The following is a 19,857-nucleotide window of genomic DNA, read 5'->3' as shown; positions in this document are numbered from 1 at the left end:
ACTGGACTATAATAATATGTGAGCAGCATATATGTACATGATTGTGTTTTTGAGAAGAAAAAAAAATGTTATGCGTGGTTAGTGAAAAACTAAAAATGTTAAATCACTTGAATAAGGCCATAAAATACATACAGAAAATTGGTTCCCGGGACTTTTGAGAACTGGATATTGTAGCCTAGAATTTTTCTTTCTAAATTATGTGAAAATCATCTTGTTTACTCACTCACAGAAAACGTCTAAGGTTACGTATGTAACCCTGGTTCCTCGAAGGAACAAGAAGCTGCGTCGACTGATGCTTTGGGGAACGCCTTCAGTGTGACGTCTCTGAATAACGTGTGTAATCAGTCCAATGGAAAGGCGAGATGTCATAGGCGGGTGAGGTCAGAGTCCAGGAAGCATATAAGCATGAGCGGCGAAGCCGGTAATCAGCCTCAAAAGATGAACCTCGGTTGAGAGACCGGAAGCTAAGAGCCTTCTCATAGACAACACCTGCAGCCTCTAAGCTCCATGCGGGGGCGCTCCCTCCGCCTGCAAGAGGGAATCTCTCCTGATAATAACATCCCATGGAGTGCCGTCAAAAAGAGAAATCAGGCCCATGGAACCATACCCGGCCTGGCCAGAACGGAGCTACTAACAGCAGCCGGACTCTATTCCGGCGCACTCTCTCCAGAACTCCCGGGAGCAGAGCAATCGGGGGAAAAATGAATAGATGAAGCCTCAGCCATGTCTGTACCATGGCGTCCAGCCCCAGTGGAGCTGGAAGAGTCAGAGGAAGCCAGAGGAGACAGTGCGATGTCTCTCGAGTCGCAAATAGATACATCCGAGTCTGGCCAACCTCTCCAACCCTGCTTCATCACCTCGGTGTGAAGCCGCCATTCCCCGGTTCTCGACCCCTGCCTCAACAGGATGTCTGCTCCCATATTAAGATGCCCAGGAATGTGGAGTGCTCTCAGCGAGAGGAGTTCACCCTGGGACCACACAAAGATCTGGAAACTGTGCGAGCGCAGAACTCCTTGGCGGTTGATGTAAGAGACCACTGCTGTGTTGTCGGTACGCAGCAAAACATGGTGACCTCTGGGAGAAAGTAATGTAGTGCTCGAAGCACGGCCAGCAGCCTGCAGACAGCACACCTTGTTTGTTATCTTTATTTTATAAATGCACAAAGCTTTGTTGTTATTATGTCTGTATACAAAAAAGTAGACCCTTTACAGATTTGATTGATGTATTGCTCTTATCTATACGATCAAAACTGAAAGTGTTTTTAAGTTCTTTTCGGGGTTATCAGGAGCAAATGCCTTATAACGCGCATATGCGTTAATCGACTCCAAAGAGTTAAGAAACCATGACTAGATTCCACTGTCCTGGTTGTGGACTGGGGTCCCACTATCACACCCCTGTTCAAGCCTCCTCCTTGGCATTTGCCTCCATCATCTCCACCCTAGACTCTGTTTCCACCTGAACTTCCACCAGTTTTCTCCACTGGCGCCTGTCTTTCACCATCCCTTTTTGCTATGATTCCGCCATCTCCTGACCCTTCCTTCTCTGTGCTGCGAGGTAATGACTTCTGGGAGGGAGCCATCTGTCACACCATCAAACTGTTTGGACTTTGTTTTCTGTCTTCACTGCTTGCACTGAGTTAGTTTTCATGGTTTCTGATTTGAGTTCTTCTTTAGGTATAGTTGTGTCTTGTTAATTATCCTCGTTTGGTCTATGTATTTACAGCCCGAATTCCGGAAAAGTTGGGACGTTTTTTAAATTTTAATAAAATGAAAACTAAATGAATTTCAAATCACATGAGCCAATATTTTATTCACAATAGAACATAGATAACGTAGCAAATGTTTAAACTGAGAAATTTTACACTTTTATCCACTTAATTAGCTCATTTAAAATTTAATGCCTGCTACAGGTCTCAAAAAAGTTGGCACGGGGGCAACAAATGGCTAAAAAAGCAAGCCGTTTTGAAAAGATTCAGCTGGGAGAACATCTAGTGATTAATTAAGTTAATGGATATCAGGTCTGTAACATGATTAGCTATAAAAGCTTTGTCATAGATAACATTTGCTATGTTATCTATGTTCTATTGTGAATTACAACCCGAATTCCGGAAAAGTTGGGACGTTTTTTAAATTTTAATAAATTAAAAAACTAAAAGACTTTCAAATCACATGAGCCAATGTTTTATTCACAATAGAACATAGATAACATAGCAAATGTTTAAACTGAGAAAGTTTACAATTTTATGCACAAAATGAGCTCATTTCAATTTTGATTTCTGCTACAGGTCTCAAAATAGTTGAGACGGGGCATGTTTACCATGGTGTAGCATCTCCTTTTCTTTTCAAAACAGTTTGAAGACGTCTGGGCATTGAGGCTATGAGTTGCTGGAGTTTTGCTGTTGGAATTTGGTCCCATTCTTGCCTTATATAGATTTCCAGCTTCTGAAGAGTTCGTGGTCGTCTTTGACGTATTTTTCGTTTAATGATGCGCCAAATGTTCTCTATAGGTGAAAGATCTGGACTGCAGGCAGGCCAGGTTAGCACCCGGACTCTTCTACGACGAAGCCATGCTGTTGTTATAGCTGCAGTATGTGGTTTTGCATTGTCCTGCTGAAATAAACAAGGCCTTCCCTGAAATAGACGTTGTTTGGAGGGAAGCATATGTTGCTCTAAAACCTTTATATACCTTTCAGCATTCACAGAGCCTTCCAAAACATGCAAGCTGCCCATACCGTATGCACTTATGCACCCCCATACCATCAGAGATGCTGGCTTTTGAACTGAACGCTGATAACATGCTGGAAGGTCTCCCTCCTCTTTAGCCCGGAGGACACGGCATCCGTGATTTCCAACAAGAATGTCAAATTTGGACTCGTCTGACCATAAAACACTATTCCACTTTGAAATAGTCCATTTTAAATGAGCCTTGGCCCACAGGACACGACGGCGCTTCTGGACCATGTTCACATATGGCTTCCTTTTTGCATGATAGAGCTTTAGTTGGCATCTGCTGATGGCACGGCGGATTGTGTTTACCGACAGTGGTTTCTGAAAGTATTCCTGGGCCCATTTAGTAATGTCATTGACACAATCATGCCGATGAGTGATGCAGTGTCGTCTGAGAGCCCGAAGACCACGGGCATCCAATAAAGGTCTCCGGCCTTGTCCCTTACGCACAGAGATTTCTCCAGTTTCTCTGAATCTTTTGATGATGTTAAGCACTGTAGATGATGAGATTTGCAAAGCCTTTGCAATTTGACGTTGAGGAACATTGTTTTTAAAGTTTTCCACAATTTTTTTACGCAGTCTTTCACAGATTGGAGAGCCTCTGCCCATCTTTACTTCTGAGAGACTCTGCTTCTCTAAGACAAAGCTTTTATAGCTAATCATGTTACAGACCTGATATCAATTAACTTAATTAATCACTAGATGTTCTCCCAGCTGAATCTTTTCAAAACTGCTTGCTTTTTTAGCCATTTGTTGCCCCCGTGCAAACTTTTTTGAGACCTGTAGCAGGCATTAAATTTTAAATGAGCTAATTAAGTGGATAAAAGTGTAAAATTTCTCAGTTTAAACATTTGCTACGTTATCTATGTTCTATTGTGAATAAAATATTGGCTCATGTGATTTGAAATTCCTTTAGTTTTCATTTTATTAAAATTTAAAAAACATCCCAACTTTTCCGGAATTCGGGTTGTAAATATTGGCTCATGTGATTTGAAAGTCTTTTAGTTTTCATTTTATTAAAATTTAAAAAACGTCCCAACTTTTCCGGAATTCGGGTTGTAAGTTCCTGTCTGTTAAGTTTGAGTTTGTTTGGTCTTGTCGATGATACATTTATTACAAGCCTTGGCTCTGTCTGGATGATGATGAGAATGCCATTTTTACTGCAGCTCAGTGATCCACACCGGAGAGCGAGCTCAGTGGAGAAGTGACCAGTAGTTTCTAGTATCTAATACCCATATTACTTATATAACAACCCTAAGAATCAGCTAGCAACACCCTAACATTGAGTTTTGCATTGGTAAACTTCACCAATGTGTTATTAAAATAATACAATGTAGATTTCTCAATTTGATAGAAATTTGATTTCTTTTTTTCTTCTTTTTTATTCCTCCAGTTGCGTAATGCCATGGTGAACAGGCAGACAGGAAGCTTCTCTATGAAAGTGAAGAAGACTGTGGATAAAGGGGCAAGAAACTTCATCTACACACACAAACAAACACAAGTAATGGATTCATCAATAGGTTTATCATTCTCGTATGATGTTTGTATGTTTGTTTATGAATGTTTTAGAAGCGTGTGCTTGTTCTACACAATGACTACTACTACACAGACATTAAAGGAACTCCTTTCAGGTAAGGTTTTTCTTTATATATTTATAGAGCTAAGAACTATTTATATAATATATAATGTATATAATATATATAATAACTATATAACTACCCACTGCTCAAACCCGAATAGTGCTATTCACTGGAGCACAGCTCCAAAAGTTTTTAAACATGTATAGCCAGGGTCCAAAATTAACACTAGCACCAGCACCAAAGTTAAATAAAAATGGACTATGGCAAAAATGTAAATGAGCAGCTGGTGATCATCAACATTTAAAATAGTAGAGCAGTAATGGGCCTGGAGGAACACTGTCAGTCAGCATCTAGCTTTATCCCTAATCAAATGCACCTGGAAGTCTGTATAGAATGCCTGTTCTCAGCTACCACCCTTTGCAGCATCAGGGTTCAGGTTGTTGCTCTTGGTTGTGCTCTGGGTAGGCTTTACTCCTATATTCTTAGTGTAGTGGATGGCATAGGGAGGAAAAGACAAAACAGCAGTTACTTTTACCATGGACAAGCTTTTTATTAAAGTAAATGGGGGAAAGCTGTGGAAAATGGAGGACAGGTGGTCTTGCTGGCATCTCGGGTGTGCAGAGGAATGTTGGTGAAAATGTTGCTGTCTTTGTGCAATCTTAGTGCTTGAGAAGAGTAATCAGGGGTCTTCTATGGATATCCTCTTCGGGAGTTAGATTGTTTTCAGGTGCTTACCTTTATTTATATAGTGCTTTTAGCAATACAGATTGTGATAAAGCAACCAAACAGCATTAAATATGAAAATAGTGTGTCAATAATGCAAAAAGGCAGTTAATCATTGAATTCAGTTATGTCATCATCCAGTGCAGTTCAGTTTAAATATTATCTGTGCAATTAAGTCGACTATATCACTGGAAATTAAGTGTCCCCAACTATGCAAGCCGGAGGCAACAATGGCAAGGAACCAAAACTCCATCTGTGGTAGAGTGGAGAAAAAACCTTGGGAGAACCCAGGCTTAGTCGGGGGTCCAGTTCTTCTCTGGCCAGACGAAACCAGCAGTTCTTTTCCAGGCTGCAGCAAAGTCAGATTGTGCAGAAGAATCATCTGTTTCCTGTGGTTCTGTCCCGATGGCTGTCTAGGAGACAAGGTCTTGACTGTGGATCTGTCTCTGGGGCTCATCTAGTTGTCCTGGTCTCTGCTGTCTTTCAGGGATGTAGAGGTCCTTTCTAGGTGCTGATCCACCATCTGGGCTGGATACATACTGGATCTGGTGGATACGGGAATCTTGGAATAAGAGAGAAACAGACTAATATTAGCGTAGATGCCACTCTTTTAATGATGTAGCAAGTACATTGTGTGTTATGGGAAGTGTTCCTGGTTCAGGTTTTCCAAATTAAAGCAGCCTAAAAATCATTTAACGGATTTAATTATTAGAAATGTGTTATTGTGTTATGTGTAAACCAGGTTAAAGAGTTGGGTCTTTAATATAGATTTAAACTGACAGAGTGTGTCTGCCCCCAAACAGTATTAGGTAGGTTATTCCAGAGTTTAGGCGCTAAATAGGAAAAGGATCTGCCGCCCGCAACTGATTTTGATATTTGAGTTTTGAGAATGCAGTGGACGTGGAGGACTATAATGTAACAAGAGCTTGTTCCAAAACTTAGGTGCTAAACCATTCAGGGCTTTATAAGTAATAAGCAAGATTTTAAAATCTATACAATGTTTGACAGGGAGCCAGTGCAGTGTTGACAGAATTTGGCTAATATGGTAATACTTCCTTGTTCTAGTAAGAACTAGTAAGGACTAGCTGAAGTTTGTTTATTAAGTGTGCAGAACAACCACCAATAAAGCATTAAAATAATCTAACCTTGAATTAACATTTCTGCATTTGACAATGAGAACATAGTTTGTAATTTAGATATATTTTTGAGATGAAAAAATTTAGTTTTACAAATGCTAGAAATGTGTCTTTCAAAGGAAAGATTTCTATCAAGTAGCACACCTGGGTTCCTAACTGATGACGAGGAATTGACAGAGCAGCCATCAAGTCTTAGACAGTGTTCTAGGTTATTACATGAGTTTTTAGTTCCTATAATTAACACATGTTTTATATATATATATATATATATATATATATATGTATTTTTTTTTTTTTTTAGAATTTAGCAGTAAGAAATTACTCCTCATCCAGGTTTTTATATGGACTATGCATTCCATTCATTTTTCAAATTGGTATGTTTCTCAGGGCCGTGAAGAAGTATAGAGCTATCATCAGCATAACAGTGAAAGCTAACACCGTGTTAATAGAGAGATACAACCAAGATCGGATGAACTATCAGTGCTCATGAAAATGTAGCCTGTCCAGGGACTGGTGTGAGGTGTTATTTGTTTAGATTTAATTATTTTGCAGATTCTTTTATCTAAAGCAACTTACAAATGAGAACAATAGAAAAAATCAGACCAACGAGAGAACAACAACAGTATACAAGTGCCATGACAAGTCTCAGTTAATCTAGCGCAGTACACATAGCAATTTTTTTAGAAGAATAGAATACTAAAGAAAAGATAAGTGCAGGTATTAGTTGTTGCTGGCGAAAAAGAAAAATGTCTAAAAGCTGTTCGAATTGAGATTGGGAGGTCATTCCACCAACTGGGCACAGTCCAGGAAAAGGTCTGTGCAAGTGATTTTGAACCTCTTTGGGCTAAGAGGTAGGACTTGAACCACAGGAGTGCGGATCCAGAGATGTCCATCTTTCTGAGGGTAGACAGGAGAATCTGGTAGTTAACTGTGTCAAAAGCAGCAGACTGTTACGTTGAGAGTCAGAGACATTCAGATCCATTTGCAGTATATTTAATAAGAGAATGGTTATACAGGCAGAGATCAGAGAACAGCGTCAAGTATGTCAGGGGATATCCAAAATCAGAAATGGTAACAAGCAGAGGTCGAGGCAGGCGGCAGAGAATCAAAGGCGGTATACACAATCCAAAATCAGACACAGGAAGAACAAACACAAGGAAAACACTCGGAAATGCTTTACGGGGCTAAAACAAGACCTCGCGCAGACTGACAGTGATTATGCTGCTTATATGTGTTCGTGTGTGTTAGTTGCAGGTGTGTGTGTGTGTGTGATTAGCTGCAGGTATGTGTGTATGCAATCAGTCCCAGGAATGAGGCAGGATGGGAAACAAAAATGCCAGAGTCCTGAGTAGAGTGCCCTCTATTGTAGTTTATGGGCACTTCAGCTAATGATTAGAGTACTGTGTCCAGCAAGATCCAGCAAGATGAGTACTGAGGATCTGGAAGCTGCTCTTGCCAGTTGCAGGGCTTCAGTAAACGAGAGCAGGGTAGTCTCAGTTGAGCGGCCACTTTTTTGAACCCAGATTGGTTGCTGTCCAGGAGGTTGTTATGTACAAACATAGAGAGGTGGTTGAACACCACGTGCTCAAATGTCTTTGCAATGAATGGAAGAGGGGAGTTTTCTAAAAGTGCTGGATTCAGATGGTTTCTTAAGTAGTGGCCTTACCCGAGCCTGCTGTAAGAGTTGATGAAAGTGGAGGGGAAGGAGGACACAGAAGAGAAGAGAAAGTTTTGAAAAGTGTGCGAGAGTCAGAACAGTTGTTAATTTTGTTGTGGTAGTATGTTATTTTAGCAGTGAAGACATTTGCAGAGAAGGAACAGAGGAGTGACTGATACACACGGAGGTCGGTAGAGTTTATTGATTTGCGCCATTTCCTCTCTATAGCCCTGAGTTTAGAGCAATGTTCATGGAGAACATCGGACAGCCAGGGGGCAGATGTGGTGCTGGTCTGGATGACAGTGGATAAAAGTTGTCCAAGCAAGAGATTAGAGTGAAGCAAGAGTGTCCAGTGCTGAAAACTGAGAGGTTGAAGGAAGTGAGGATGAAACCATAGAGGACTGGTGAGAGGAAGAGAGGGAGAGTAGGTTGTGTCAAAAGGTGACCTGCAGATGAGTGTTTGCTGTGTCAGGATTAAGTGTGAGGTTAGAAATGATGAGGAAGTGGTCTGATGTGTGCAGTGGAGTAACTAAAGTGTTGTCTATGGAGCAATGTCAAGAGTGATGCTGGATTCCTCCAAGCTACAGGTTATTCTTAACTAAAAGTAGTTCGCTACAGACAAGACATCCTTATGAAAAAGTAGTTGCATTTCAGGTTACAATTAAGCTACAAAAAATGAGTTGAAGCTACTCAAAGGGGTGATATATTAAAAAAAGAAAAATAATAATTATAGTAATATGTATTAAACATTATGCAATATTATTATGAAATAGATGCAGTTTGTAGGAGGGTTCAGTAGGACTCTTCTTAATAGGTTTACTTGTTGGGTTGAGAAGTACACTGCAAAGAAAATGCTTTTCAAGGTAAGATTATTTTGCTTAACCCATTGGAAGAACATTTTGCTTCTTTCAAGCAAAAACTCTACAATAATAAATAAAAACATACAATAATTTGTAATTTTTTTCTGAATATAAATATAAAAAATAACAATGAATCTGATTTGTCCAGGTAGTTTGTATTATTTTATGATGCTTCCATTTGAAATATCATGTTTTTAAGGATTGTTTATTATTGTAGGTTATAATTTGACCTCTTCCAGAGCCATTGTTTTGTCAGAAGTATTATTTTAGTCCCTGAAACGATTCAGTGGGTAAATAAACAGGCTGAATTATTATGATGGAGGCCTGACTCAATTTAGATAGATTTGCTTCCCATTTGGTGTATTAATTGAAAACAACTGACTCAAAAGTGTGAACCATTTGCCAAACAGTTATTGCTAGGTCATATTCTAAACAAGCATAGTGATGTAGCATAGTGTTTTTGCCTCACAATATTCTACACAATTAATTGTTTCAACTATTTCACTATTTTACACTATTTTAAAAGTAGTGACATTTCTTTTTTTTCCCCAACAATGGATTACCATTTGGCAACACATTAATTTGCAGATACATTACATCCCACCAAAAAAGGATGCAGGATAATTTATGGCTGGTAATGTTGTCAATTTGACAAACACTGGCTGTTGTGGGGGAAAATACTATAGGTTATTGTACAAAACATATAGTATTATGTGAGAAATTTACAGCATTAGGAAGCCAGAGTTGATTAATAAATACTATAACAAGTAAAATAAAGAAAATATTGGTGATGTAAATTTCTGTACTCAATTAGATGTCTATTATTTATTTCTCTTGTTTTCAGCTTAGGAGTGTCCCTGTCCAGAGGTCATGGCAAACATTTCTTCAGAGGAAATATCTCTGTTGAAGAAGGTAACTATAGACTTAGTAGACTGTGTTCACTACAGTTCACTTAATAGACTATTATAAATGTATGTCTGTGTGTGTTGCCTGCAATAAAGTGTGATTCCTAAATATTGACATTTTTCATGGTGTGAATATGAGTGAAAACTACTGAGTGAAATGTAGAGGCTGTTTGTAATGATTTTTGTATAATTTTCTTTGCTGTGTAACCGTTGGCCACTGTATCAAGCAGATTAAAACCCTGGCTTCATTAAACTGTTTCATAGGGTAAGAACCCTAACTTAAGTATCCAGTAGGGATGCACGATATATCGGCCACCATATCAATATTGGCGGATAAATGTAAATTATTCTGTCATAGTAATCGAACCGATAAGAGAATTTAGCCGATATCTTAGAGCCGATAAATAATGAATTTTTTCCTGCAGAGACACTTGGTCACTGTTCACCATGATGGTTTTTAATTGATTTGAAATATAATTGAAAACACTTCGAAAAGGAAAATAAAGTGAACTGCAACATGTGCAGGGCAAGTCTTTCATATTATAATGAGATTATAAGCTAGTGTAAAATAATGTAACGGAAACTTGGTTTGGTTAAGCTATACGCTTCAGTTTGCTGGTGATAGCTCAGTGCATGCAGCTCAAACAGCAGCTTACAACATTAAAAACTATGATTGAGGTTGTCATATATATATATATATATATATATATATATATATATATATATATTAATATAATGAGAACACTATGATAAAACGTTATGACATAGTTTGGTTTGGTTTCCGTGTTTCAGCGCATTGTGCGGGAAGAGCCAAGAGCGCATCCACAACAGAAGTTACCCATTCTGATTAGCATGTCACTTAGTTTGAGTTCACATGTGCATTTGGTCTTTTTGTACATAAATAAGCTGTGATATTATATTTATGTTGTATAAATATCTGAATATATGATGCATTTTCCAGTGTTAAATAAGCAGCACTTCAGTTTACCGACGTTCATTTAGCTCTTCAGCTTCAGCAAACGCAGCTTGTGCACAACAGCAATGCAAAACAATGATTAATAACTATAATCAGGAATGTCATAAACATAATATTATAAAGAGAATTTTAGTGTTACAACTCAGGCCTCTGTAGCTCTCTCCGACGGCCACCGGAGGGCACCTTCACTGGAATACTGACTCTCTCACGAACTACATTACCCAGCAGTCCCGTACCTTGGACTAATCACCACCAAGTGTTCCTCATTACATGTCCTATATAAACTAGAGCCACACACACACTCTCTGCGAAGTCTTGTTTAGCCTGTCTTGCAATTCTGAGCGTTATTTCCAGTCTGCCTTCTCGTGTATTACTCTGACCTGTTCTGATTCTGTCGATCCTATGCTGCCTGCCTTACTGACCCCTTGCTTTGTCTACGACTCTTCTACTGTCTGCCGCCTGCCCTGATTCAAGCCTGGTAATCGACCTTGTTTATGTCTGTTTCTAATATCCCTGACGCTGTTGTTCGAACCATGCTTGTTAACACTACGAGTCCTGAATAAATATTGCACATGGATCTGAATGTCTCTTACTCCTCGTTACAGAAGACTTCGCTAACACAGGATCCAGCGATGTTCTTCCAATTATCCTCCGAGGTATCTGCTCAGGTCTCTGTGATGGTTACCCAACGACAACAGCTACAGAGACTTACCTCCCTCACAGAGGAGCTGGTAAAGACACTACATAATCTCCAGGTGACCGCCCCAACAGTGAGTTCTGCCCCCGCATTGGCACCCGCCACCATGCTCACTACTACCGTCTCGAATCATGCATCTCATGGCATCTGTCTCTCACTTCTGGAGAAATATGATGGTTCTCCAAGCAAGTGCAAGGGATTCCTAATGCAGTGCTATATCTGCATCAACCGGCAACCCTTCATTTACTCGATGAATGAGAGTCGGGTGACGCTCATCTGCTCACTGTTAACTGGAAAGGTGCTGGAATGGTCTACAGCGATGTGGCAAAGTGATCGCATGTCTTTGCCCACTTACGACTGTTTCATTCGACAGTTTCGGAATGTGTTCGAACATTCAGCCAGTGGAAAGAACGCAGGGGAGGAGTTAAATGCACTACGTCACGAACAGCACTGCCGCCGAATATACCTTGGCCTTTCGAACCCTCGCTGCTCAAACAGGCTGGGATGACTAAACACTGTGGTTCTTCTACCGCAAAAGACTCAACCATGACCTACAGTCAGCTAGCATGCAAAGAGGAGGGAAAGACTTTAAATCAGTTCATGGACCTTGCTATTCACCTGGATATTCTGATACGCTCACGACGCACTCGGCGGTATTCACCAGCCAAACCAGTCGCTCAAAACTTCCCCGAGCCTGAGCCCATGCAAATCGGCGCCACACAACTATCCACGATGGAGTGTGAGAAACGCATTCAACAACATCTGTGCCTGTACTGGGGGCAGGCTGGTCATCTAAGAGTTTCCTGTCCCATTCGTCCCTCTCATCCAAATTCCACTGCGGTGAGTGCCAATCTTTTTTTCTTCACAATTTTGGGGTACCAGTGGACATGAACATTGAGGGGCGGAGATTTCAGACAAGTGCCATTATAGACTCTGGAGCTGCGGGAAATTTCATTGACATCTCTTTCCCTGAAACTCATGACATCCCTCTCCTTTCATGTGAATCCCAGGTGTCAGCGCTAGATGGTCGTCCGCTGGGTTCAGGAAAGATCAAATACATCACGCCAGACACCCATCTTCAAATTGGAGCTCTCCATACTGAAACTATACGACTGTTCGCTATTGAATCACCTTCATTGAATCCAGTCATTCTAAGACTACCCTGGCTTGAGAAACAGTGCCTATAAGTTGATTCGCATTCGCGAATCATCTACATCGTCGACATCCTGATATACTCCGAGTCCCTGGAGATCCATGTCCAACAGGTCAGAACAGTCCTTCAGAGACTCATCCAGCACCAACTCTACGCCAAATTACCGAAATGTGAGTTCCACCAAACACAGATTTCCTTCCTGGGTTACATCATCAGTGCAGAGGGGGTAGCCATGGATGAGAAGAATGTAGAGGCGGTGCTAAATTGGCCTAGACCATCCACAATCAAAGAGCTCCAATGTTTCCTAGGATTAGCAAACTTCTAAAGATGCTTTATTTGAAATTTCAGTGTGGTAGCTGCACCTCTCACTTCTCTGTTGCAGGGATTGAGCCAACGTCTGAAGTGGACCCCATTTAGCGAACAGGCCTTCCAACAGCTCAAACAACAGTTCACGACAGCTCCCGTTTTACATCATCCCAATCCGGAATTAGAGTTCACGGTGGAGGTGGACGCATCTAACACGGGCATCAGAGCAATCCTCTCACAACGCCACGGTAACCCACCTAAACGGTTTCCATGTGCCTTCTTGTTTAGCTGAGAGGACCTATGACGTGGGAGATAGGGAACTACTAGTCATGAAGGCTGCCTTCGAGGAGTGGCGTCATTCACCGACCATCACAACCTTGAGTACATCCATTCCGCCAAAGTCTCAATCTCAGACAGGCAAGATGGTCTCTGTTCTTCTCCCGCTTCGACTTTAAGGTAACATACAGACCAGGAGCATAGAACGGCAAGGCAGACACCCTATCCCGACAATTTGATCACCTGCCTAGATCGAACTCTGTTGAACCTATTCTCCCCTCTACTGTGATCCTAGCACCCATCCAATGGGACATCATGATGGAGATCTCCAAGGCTCAGGTTAACAACCCGGTACCACCGAATTTCCCCCGACCCTATCTATGTCCCTGCTGAGCTCCAACCACGAATGGTACAATGGATACACCAGTCTTCCAGCGCTGGCCATCCGGGCAATCAACGCCTCCAGAGAACTTGTAGCCAACCACTTCTGGTGGCCATCGCTTCAGGCCGACATTACCCTGTTCGTTCAAAACTGTGACACCTGCAACATCACAAAATCCTCACATCAACGACCAGCTGGTCTTCTCCAACCTCTACCTGTACCCCAACAACCTTGGTCACATTGCAATCGACTTTGTGACCGGCTTACCCAGCTCCAACAGTTTCACCACAATACTCACCATAATTGACTGCTTGGAAAAGGTGTTAGTGAGGCCAGAAGGGGGTGTTCACCCTGAGGTCTGTGTGGGTCCTAGCACCCAAGTGTAGCGATGGGGACACACTATACTGTCAACAAGCACTGTCATTCGGATAAGACGTTAAACTGAGGTCCTGACTCTCTGTGATCAGTAAAAATCCCAGGATGTCTTTCGAAAAGAGTAGAGGTGTGACCTCGGCATCCTGGCTAAATCTGCCCATTGGCCTCTGAACATCATGGCCTCCTTACAATCCCCATATCCGCTGATTGGCTTAATCACGCTGTCTCCTCTCCAAAAGCTGGTGTGTGGTGGGCGTTCTGGCGGGTGGGTTGGGGTGGCTCAGTTACAACACAGGCCTCTGTGGCTCTCTCCGTCGGCCACCGGAGGGCACCTTCACCAGAATACTGACTCTCTCACGAACTACATTACCCAGCAGTCCCGTACCTTGGACTAATCACCACCATGTGTTCCTCATTACCTGCCCTATATAAACTGCAGCCAAACACACACTTTCTGCGAATTCTTGTTTAGCCTGTCTTGCAATTCTGAGCGTTATTTCCTGTCTGCCTTCCCGTGTATCACTCTGACCTGTTCTGATTCTGCCGATCCTTTGCTGCCTGCCTTACTGACCCCTCGCTTTGTCTACGACTCTTCTACTGTCTGACGCCTGCCCTGATTCAAGCCTGGTAATCGACCTTGTTTATGTCTGTTTCTGATATCCCTGACGCTGTTGTTCGAACCCTGCCTGTTAACCCTCTAGGTGCCACAGTCGAGTTTACTCGACAAGATGCGGCACTGAATGAAACGGCCAATTTTGTCAAATAGGGTGTCAAATTTCATCCTCCCCTGCACCAGATGGCAGACATGTAATACTTCATTTCTGACTCAAAAAAAGTCATGCTTCTATACAAAATATTCGCGCTAGAGCACATTGAATCAGTGCGAACAAAAGCGGAGCTAGTGTGAGAGTGAGCCATTTTATCAGAGCAATTTTGTCAACGTCAGTAAGTATTGGCATTAGATTATCAATAAACCCGCAATGAAGTGTTGGGACTTCTATTCGCGGACCCTGATTCTGAAGGGGATTATCTGCCTTCAGAAGATGACGGTGATACTGAAAGTGAAAGTATAGCCCTACACCAAGCACAAACGCTGAATCCTTTGCCCAATGTAGATGGTTCTTTGCCCAATGTCAGTGGTGGGAACAATGTTTCCCAGGGTCGGAGTGTTCATCGCAAAATTAGCAGGTGTGTTAGTGTTGCAGGGAACGAGAAGGGAGATTTTTACCACGCTAGACATGAAGCTTTGTCTTCTGACCGTGTGCCTCTCCACAATCGCGGTGACAGTATTGTAGTGGAGACTTTGTTTAATGCCACTGGGTATGTTAGACGAGGTTGAAGTATTCATAGGACAGTTATGGGGCAACGTGGAGGCAGGGATTGGAGTCGCAATGACAATGACAGTAGTCCAAGCTGTGTACACTCAGCGCAAGCGCAAGGCAGATCTGGCAGCGCTGCTCGTAGTAGGAGCATAGGCGATGTGACACGGGGCATTGCTTTCGAACTAAACAGGTCTTGTCTACTTGTGTTTGTGTGTCATATGAATTATATATATGTGCCCCATACATGGAATCAGACTGCCTGCTGTATGTAGTAAATTGAAAATCTCTAAAGCAAAAGGCCAACCGCTACATGCATTCAGTTTGTTTCTACCATTTTTCTACCAATGATTTACACAGTTTGTTTACTACTTACTATTTACCTGAGCATTCAGTATTGTGCAATATAGCACACAGAAGGTGAGGGACATTTTGGGGGGAAAGAAGTGCTGCATTTTATCATTTAAACATGTGATTTTTAATATGCAAATTAGATGAGAAAATGTAATCCCTACATAAACATTGGGTCATCCTTAATATTTTTATAGTTGACAGAAAGTCTCTATCTTTTATCACTTTTAAGATATAGATTTTTGAAATTAAGATGTCAAAATTGAAGGTTTTAGGAAAAAACCTCTGGCGCCTAAAGGGTTAACACTACGAGTCCTGAATAAACATTCCACATGGATCCGAATGTCTCTGACTCTTCGTTACAATTACCTTAATAAAAAAGTTGTGAATTATTTAGGTTTATTTGCTGTGTTTCAGCGCATTGTTACAGGGAGAGCCAATAGCGTGTCCACGACACATCTGACTTATCAGGTTGTGGCACAGGTGCATTACAATATTGGAAATGGCTACTTCTGTTTTAAACCATGAAGGCCATTCAGTGGATATCATACAAGCAATGTGCAAACTTTGTGCAAGTCAAACTTATGCCAGTGAACGTCTTTCACCATGATAGTGAAAGTATAAACTGATGGCGCTTTCGGCATCTGACGACGAAATAACAGTTCGTATTCTCTCAGAGATGACGAGAGACGAATCTCCTAATATGTGGTATATTTAAAGTTTTTTAATGAAAACTCTGGTCTTAACAGGACAACAGAATCATTTTATTCTCGTCTCTAGCCGTGAACTCAAAATGTGCAGAACTACTTTTTGGAACAACCACGTAATCACGTTTTCTTAAAGCAACACACACATTACATCTCCCCTTTTCAGGTTTTTTATTTAAAATATTTATTAAATATTTCTCGTTAGTATTATAAAATGTTCAACATCATTAAACAAAAAACTTATTTTCTAATTTTGCTTATTCCAACCACATTAAATAAAATTGTTTCTCTATTAAACGAAATATGACTAACATATATTCCTTCTTCTTTTTTTCACAAATCTAATCTATTCACTGGTTTGCTTATTCTGCCAGATCTAGTCATCAGCTGTCCAGTTTTTGTGTTTGGGGCCTGAGACAAAATTTTCCCAGTGTTCAAAGTAGATTCAGGCTGCTGTTTATATGATTGTTCTTTTTGGACCAGAGTTTGAGTTCCTCCAGCTGAATCAGGGATGAGCTGCAAGTGAAGACGGTTACGCCACAAATTTTTCCCTTGATGTGTCTCTATAGTGAAAGATTGAGGAGTTGTACTCATGCCTGTGAACACAACAGCTGTTCCCCAGGACTTTTGATGGTCTCACTTAGTGAGTACACCATCACCAGTCCTCAGCAATGGTAAGGGTTTAGCTCCATGGTGACGATTAAAGTAGAAAGCTTGCTTTTGCTTTTCCATGGAGACTTTTCTCTTTACATCGTTCAGATTTGGCCACCGAGGTTGAAGATTTGTCTCAAGCATTGGAAGTGTTATTTTAATCGTTCTGCCCAAAAGTAGTTCAGCCAGGCTAACACCTGTAGATATGCAAGGAGTTGCCCTGTAGCTCATCAGAGCCAACAGAGGATCTTTCTGTTGCAAAATTTTCTTTGCAATCTGCACTGCCCTCTCTGCATGTCCATTTCCTTGAGCGTGATGTGGACTAGATGTGATGTGCAGAAAGTCAAATTCTTTTACAAATTCCTGGAACTCACTGCTCACAATCCATTGTCTGAAACTATTTCACCAGGGCAGCTAAACCTGGCAAATAGTGCTTTCAGTTTTAACACTACTTCTGAGGTGGTAGTTGTTGGCATGTGAAGAATCTCAAGAAATCGAGAGAAATCAATTCAATTCAAGTTTACTTGTATAGCGCTTTTTACAAATCATTACAAAGCAACTTTACAGAAAATTACTTTTCTACAATATTAGTAGCTTATCAGTGTCACCATTTGTCAGTTTTTGTGCATATGACAGGATTTTTCAGAAAAATTAATACAGGACATAGTCAGCCAGATGATGAACATTATTAACAGCAGTTATTATATGATACAGTCACACTTGTAGCAATATTTGTTAGTTTTGTTTGTAGAAATAGTCAGACACAACCAGATAAGTTTGCTTGTTGTGCTCACACAGATCAATAGCTAGCCTTTTCCAAGGCCTATCTGGAACGGGTGTTGAGATGAGGGGCTCATTTTGCTGTGTCTGTTTCATCTCTAGGCCTGACAGGACTGAACCTTTTGTTTGATTTCAGATTAAATGCCCGGCCACCACACAGATGTACTGGCCTGCTCCCTACACTTTGTCAGACCTTGATGCAAATCATGTATTCTGTTTAGAATATTGGCTCTCAAGACATCTGGAATTAACATACGGCTTCCTCTAGTCAGTATTCCATTGTGCTCAGATAGCTCATTCTTGAAAGGGAAAAACTATCGAAATGCTACTGGAATGTTGTCAACATAATCTGGCCATCCTTACTGGATATACTTCCGAACAATTTGCAAGTTGTCGTCAGCCATTGTAGCAGCCTGAATGGCTTCAAGTTTTGAAGGGCTTGCGGGCAGGCCTTCAGCAACAGCAGCAATGTAACACCCCACATCAGAGTGTGTGTTGAGGTCATTTTCTTTAAATGCTAACAAGCTCCATGATATTGCATCAGCCACCAACAAAGTTTTCCCTGGAGCATATTCAGCAGTCAGTTTAAATCTCATCAGCCTCATAAGTAGTCTCTGACATAGCAGCGGTACATTGTCCAAGTCCTTCTTATTCATAAGAGGTAATAATGGTTTGTGATCTGCCACTAATTTGAAGTGTTCAAGGCCAATCAGGTACTTTTTGAATTTTTCACAAGCCCAGGCGCCTGCCAGACATTCTTTTTCAGTCTGGGTTTATCTGGTCTCAGCCTTAGACAAACTTTGTGATTAATACGCCACCGTTTTCCAGTTTCCATTGTGCAACTGCAGTAACACACCACCTATGCCATAACTGCTAGTGTCAGCTGAAACAGCAGTGGGTAGAGACAAACTGTAGAATGACAAAACTGGAGAAGTGGAAAGGATATATTTTATGCGCTATAAGGATATATTTTATATATTATATACTGCTTCCTGAGGATAGGCACAAGTTCATACCGCTGTTGACCTCAAAAACTCATATAGTGTTTTGCTTTCTGTCGACAGATTTGGAATGTACTTGCCCAGATAATTAAACATTCCAAGTACATGTTTTAGTTCCTGAACATTGTGTGGCAGTGAGAGCTCACAGATTGCTCTGACATTTTCAGGATCAGGTCTCGTGCCTGATTTGTCGATCAAGTGACCAAGGAAGTGAAGTTGTTGTTGTCGCAGCAGACACTTTTCACGGTTTAGCTTTTATCCATATACACAGATACTCCTTCAAGCCCTAGCAGAGTTTCTGTCATCTTCTGCTGAAATATTTCTGGGGCACTTGAAATGCCAAAAGGAAGATGTCTAAAGGAGTACCTTCTGAATGGTGTTATGAATGTGGTCAATTTGCTGCTTTCTGGGTGTAAGGGTATCTGCCAAAACCCAGAGACGGCATCCAAAGATGAAAAGACTGTTGCACAACTAAGTTTTGCGATTATCTCCTCTGCGGTTGGCAGAACATATCTTTCCCTTTTAACGGCTTCAAATTTTTCAGATTCACACAGATTCGTACCTTTACATTTGGTTTTGGTACTGGCACCATAGGTGCGCACCAGTCTGTAGGATCTGTTACTGGCTCTATGACTCCATTTTCTTCCATATGCCGCAACTCTTCTTTTACTTTTTGTATAAGAGGTAATGGAACTCCTGCATGCTGTGTGTACCGCATATGGCTGAACATTTTCCTTAAGCTGGATTTTAACAGGTTCTGTTTTAAGGGTACCACACTCACCAAATGCATTGTGAACTTCCTCAATGCGTTTCACCAAACCCATTGAGAATGCAGTGGATCTGTTTAGCAAATTGTTCACATTTTGTTCATGGATAACATACACTGGGAATGTGTACACAGTTCCTTTATATGTGGTACTGGCTTGAAATTTCCCCACACACTCTAGTTGATCTTCAGGACTGCACAGTGTAACATTTGTCTGTTCCAACATTCTTTTTGGATTAAGCATGCTGAACGTTTCTTCACACATGATGTTTGCATCCGCATCAGTGTCAATTTTAAATTTAACTGTAATGTTCACAGACCACTGCTCATCATTTCGTTGTGAATTTGTAACAGCACCCAGGAAATATTGTGTTTGTGTCACGTCTCTGACTGACCTGCTGTGACACATTCTTTCCCAGTGTCACACTTTTTTACATTTGTTGCATGTTGATGTTATTGCTGGGCAGTTTTCTCGTCGTCTGTGTTTGATTTTTTCCACATCTACCACATTTTGGTTCTCCTTGCTCTTT

The 19,857-nt window shown here is 41.2% G+C and overlaps 1 protein-coding gene across 2 annotated transcripts in view; it reads left to right on the top strand.

The window, feature by feature from the left end:
- The window catches only part of cacna2d3a (calcium channel, voltage-dependent, alpha 2/delta subunit 3a), a 243,042-nt gene that overhangs the window by 157,892 nt on the left and 65,293 nt on the right, over window positions 1–19,857 (top strand). For both annotated transcript variants that reach the window (XM_059503008.1, XM_059503007.1), the window contains 3 exons: window positions 4,120–4,191; window positions 4,296–4,357; window positions 9,527–9,594. In XM_059503008.1, coding sequence (XP_059358991.1) covers window positions 4,120–4,191; window positions 4,296–4,357; window positions 9,527–9,594 — 202 coding nt within the window. The remainder of the gene's footprint in view (window positions 1–4,119; window positions 4,192–4,295; window positions 4,358–9,526; window positions 9,595–19,857) is intronic.

The sequence above is a fragment of the Carassius carassius genome, chromosome 21 (genome assembly GCF_963082965.1).
Source record: "Carassius carassius chromosome 21, fCarCar2.1, whole genome shotgun sequence".
Classification (NCBI taxonomy): Eukaryota; Metazoa; Chordata; class Actinopteri; order Cypriniformes; family Cyprinidae; genus Carassius; species Carassius carassius.
Note: the sequence above shows the minus strand (reverse complement) of the source record. Positions and strands in the feature narration are given on the sequence as shown.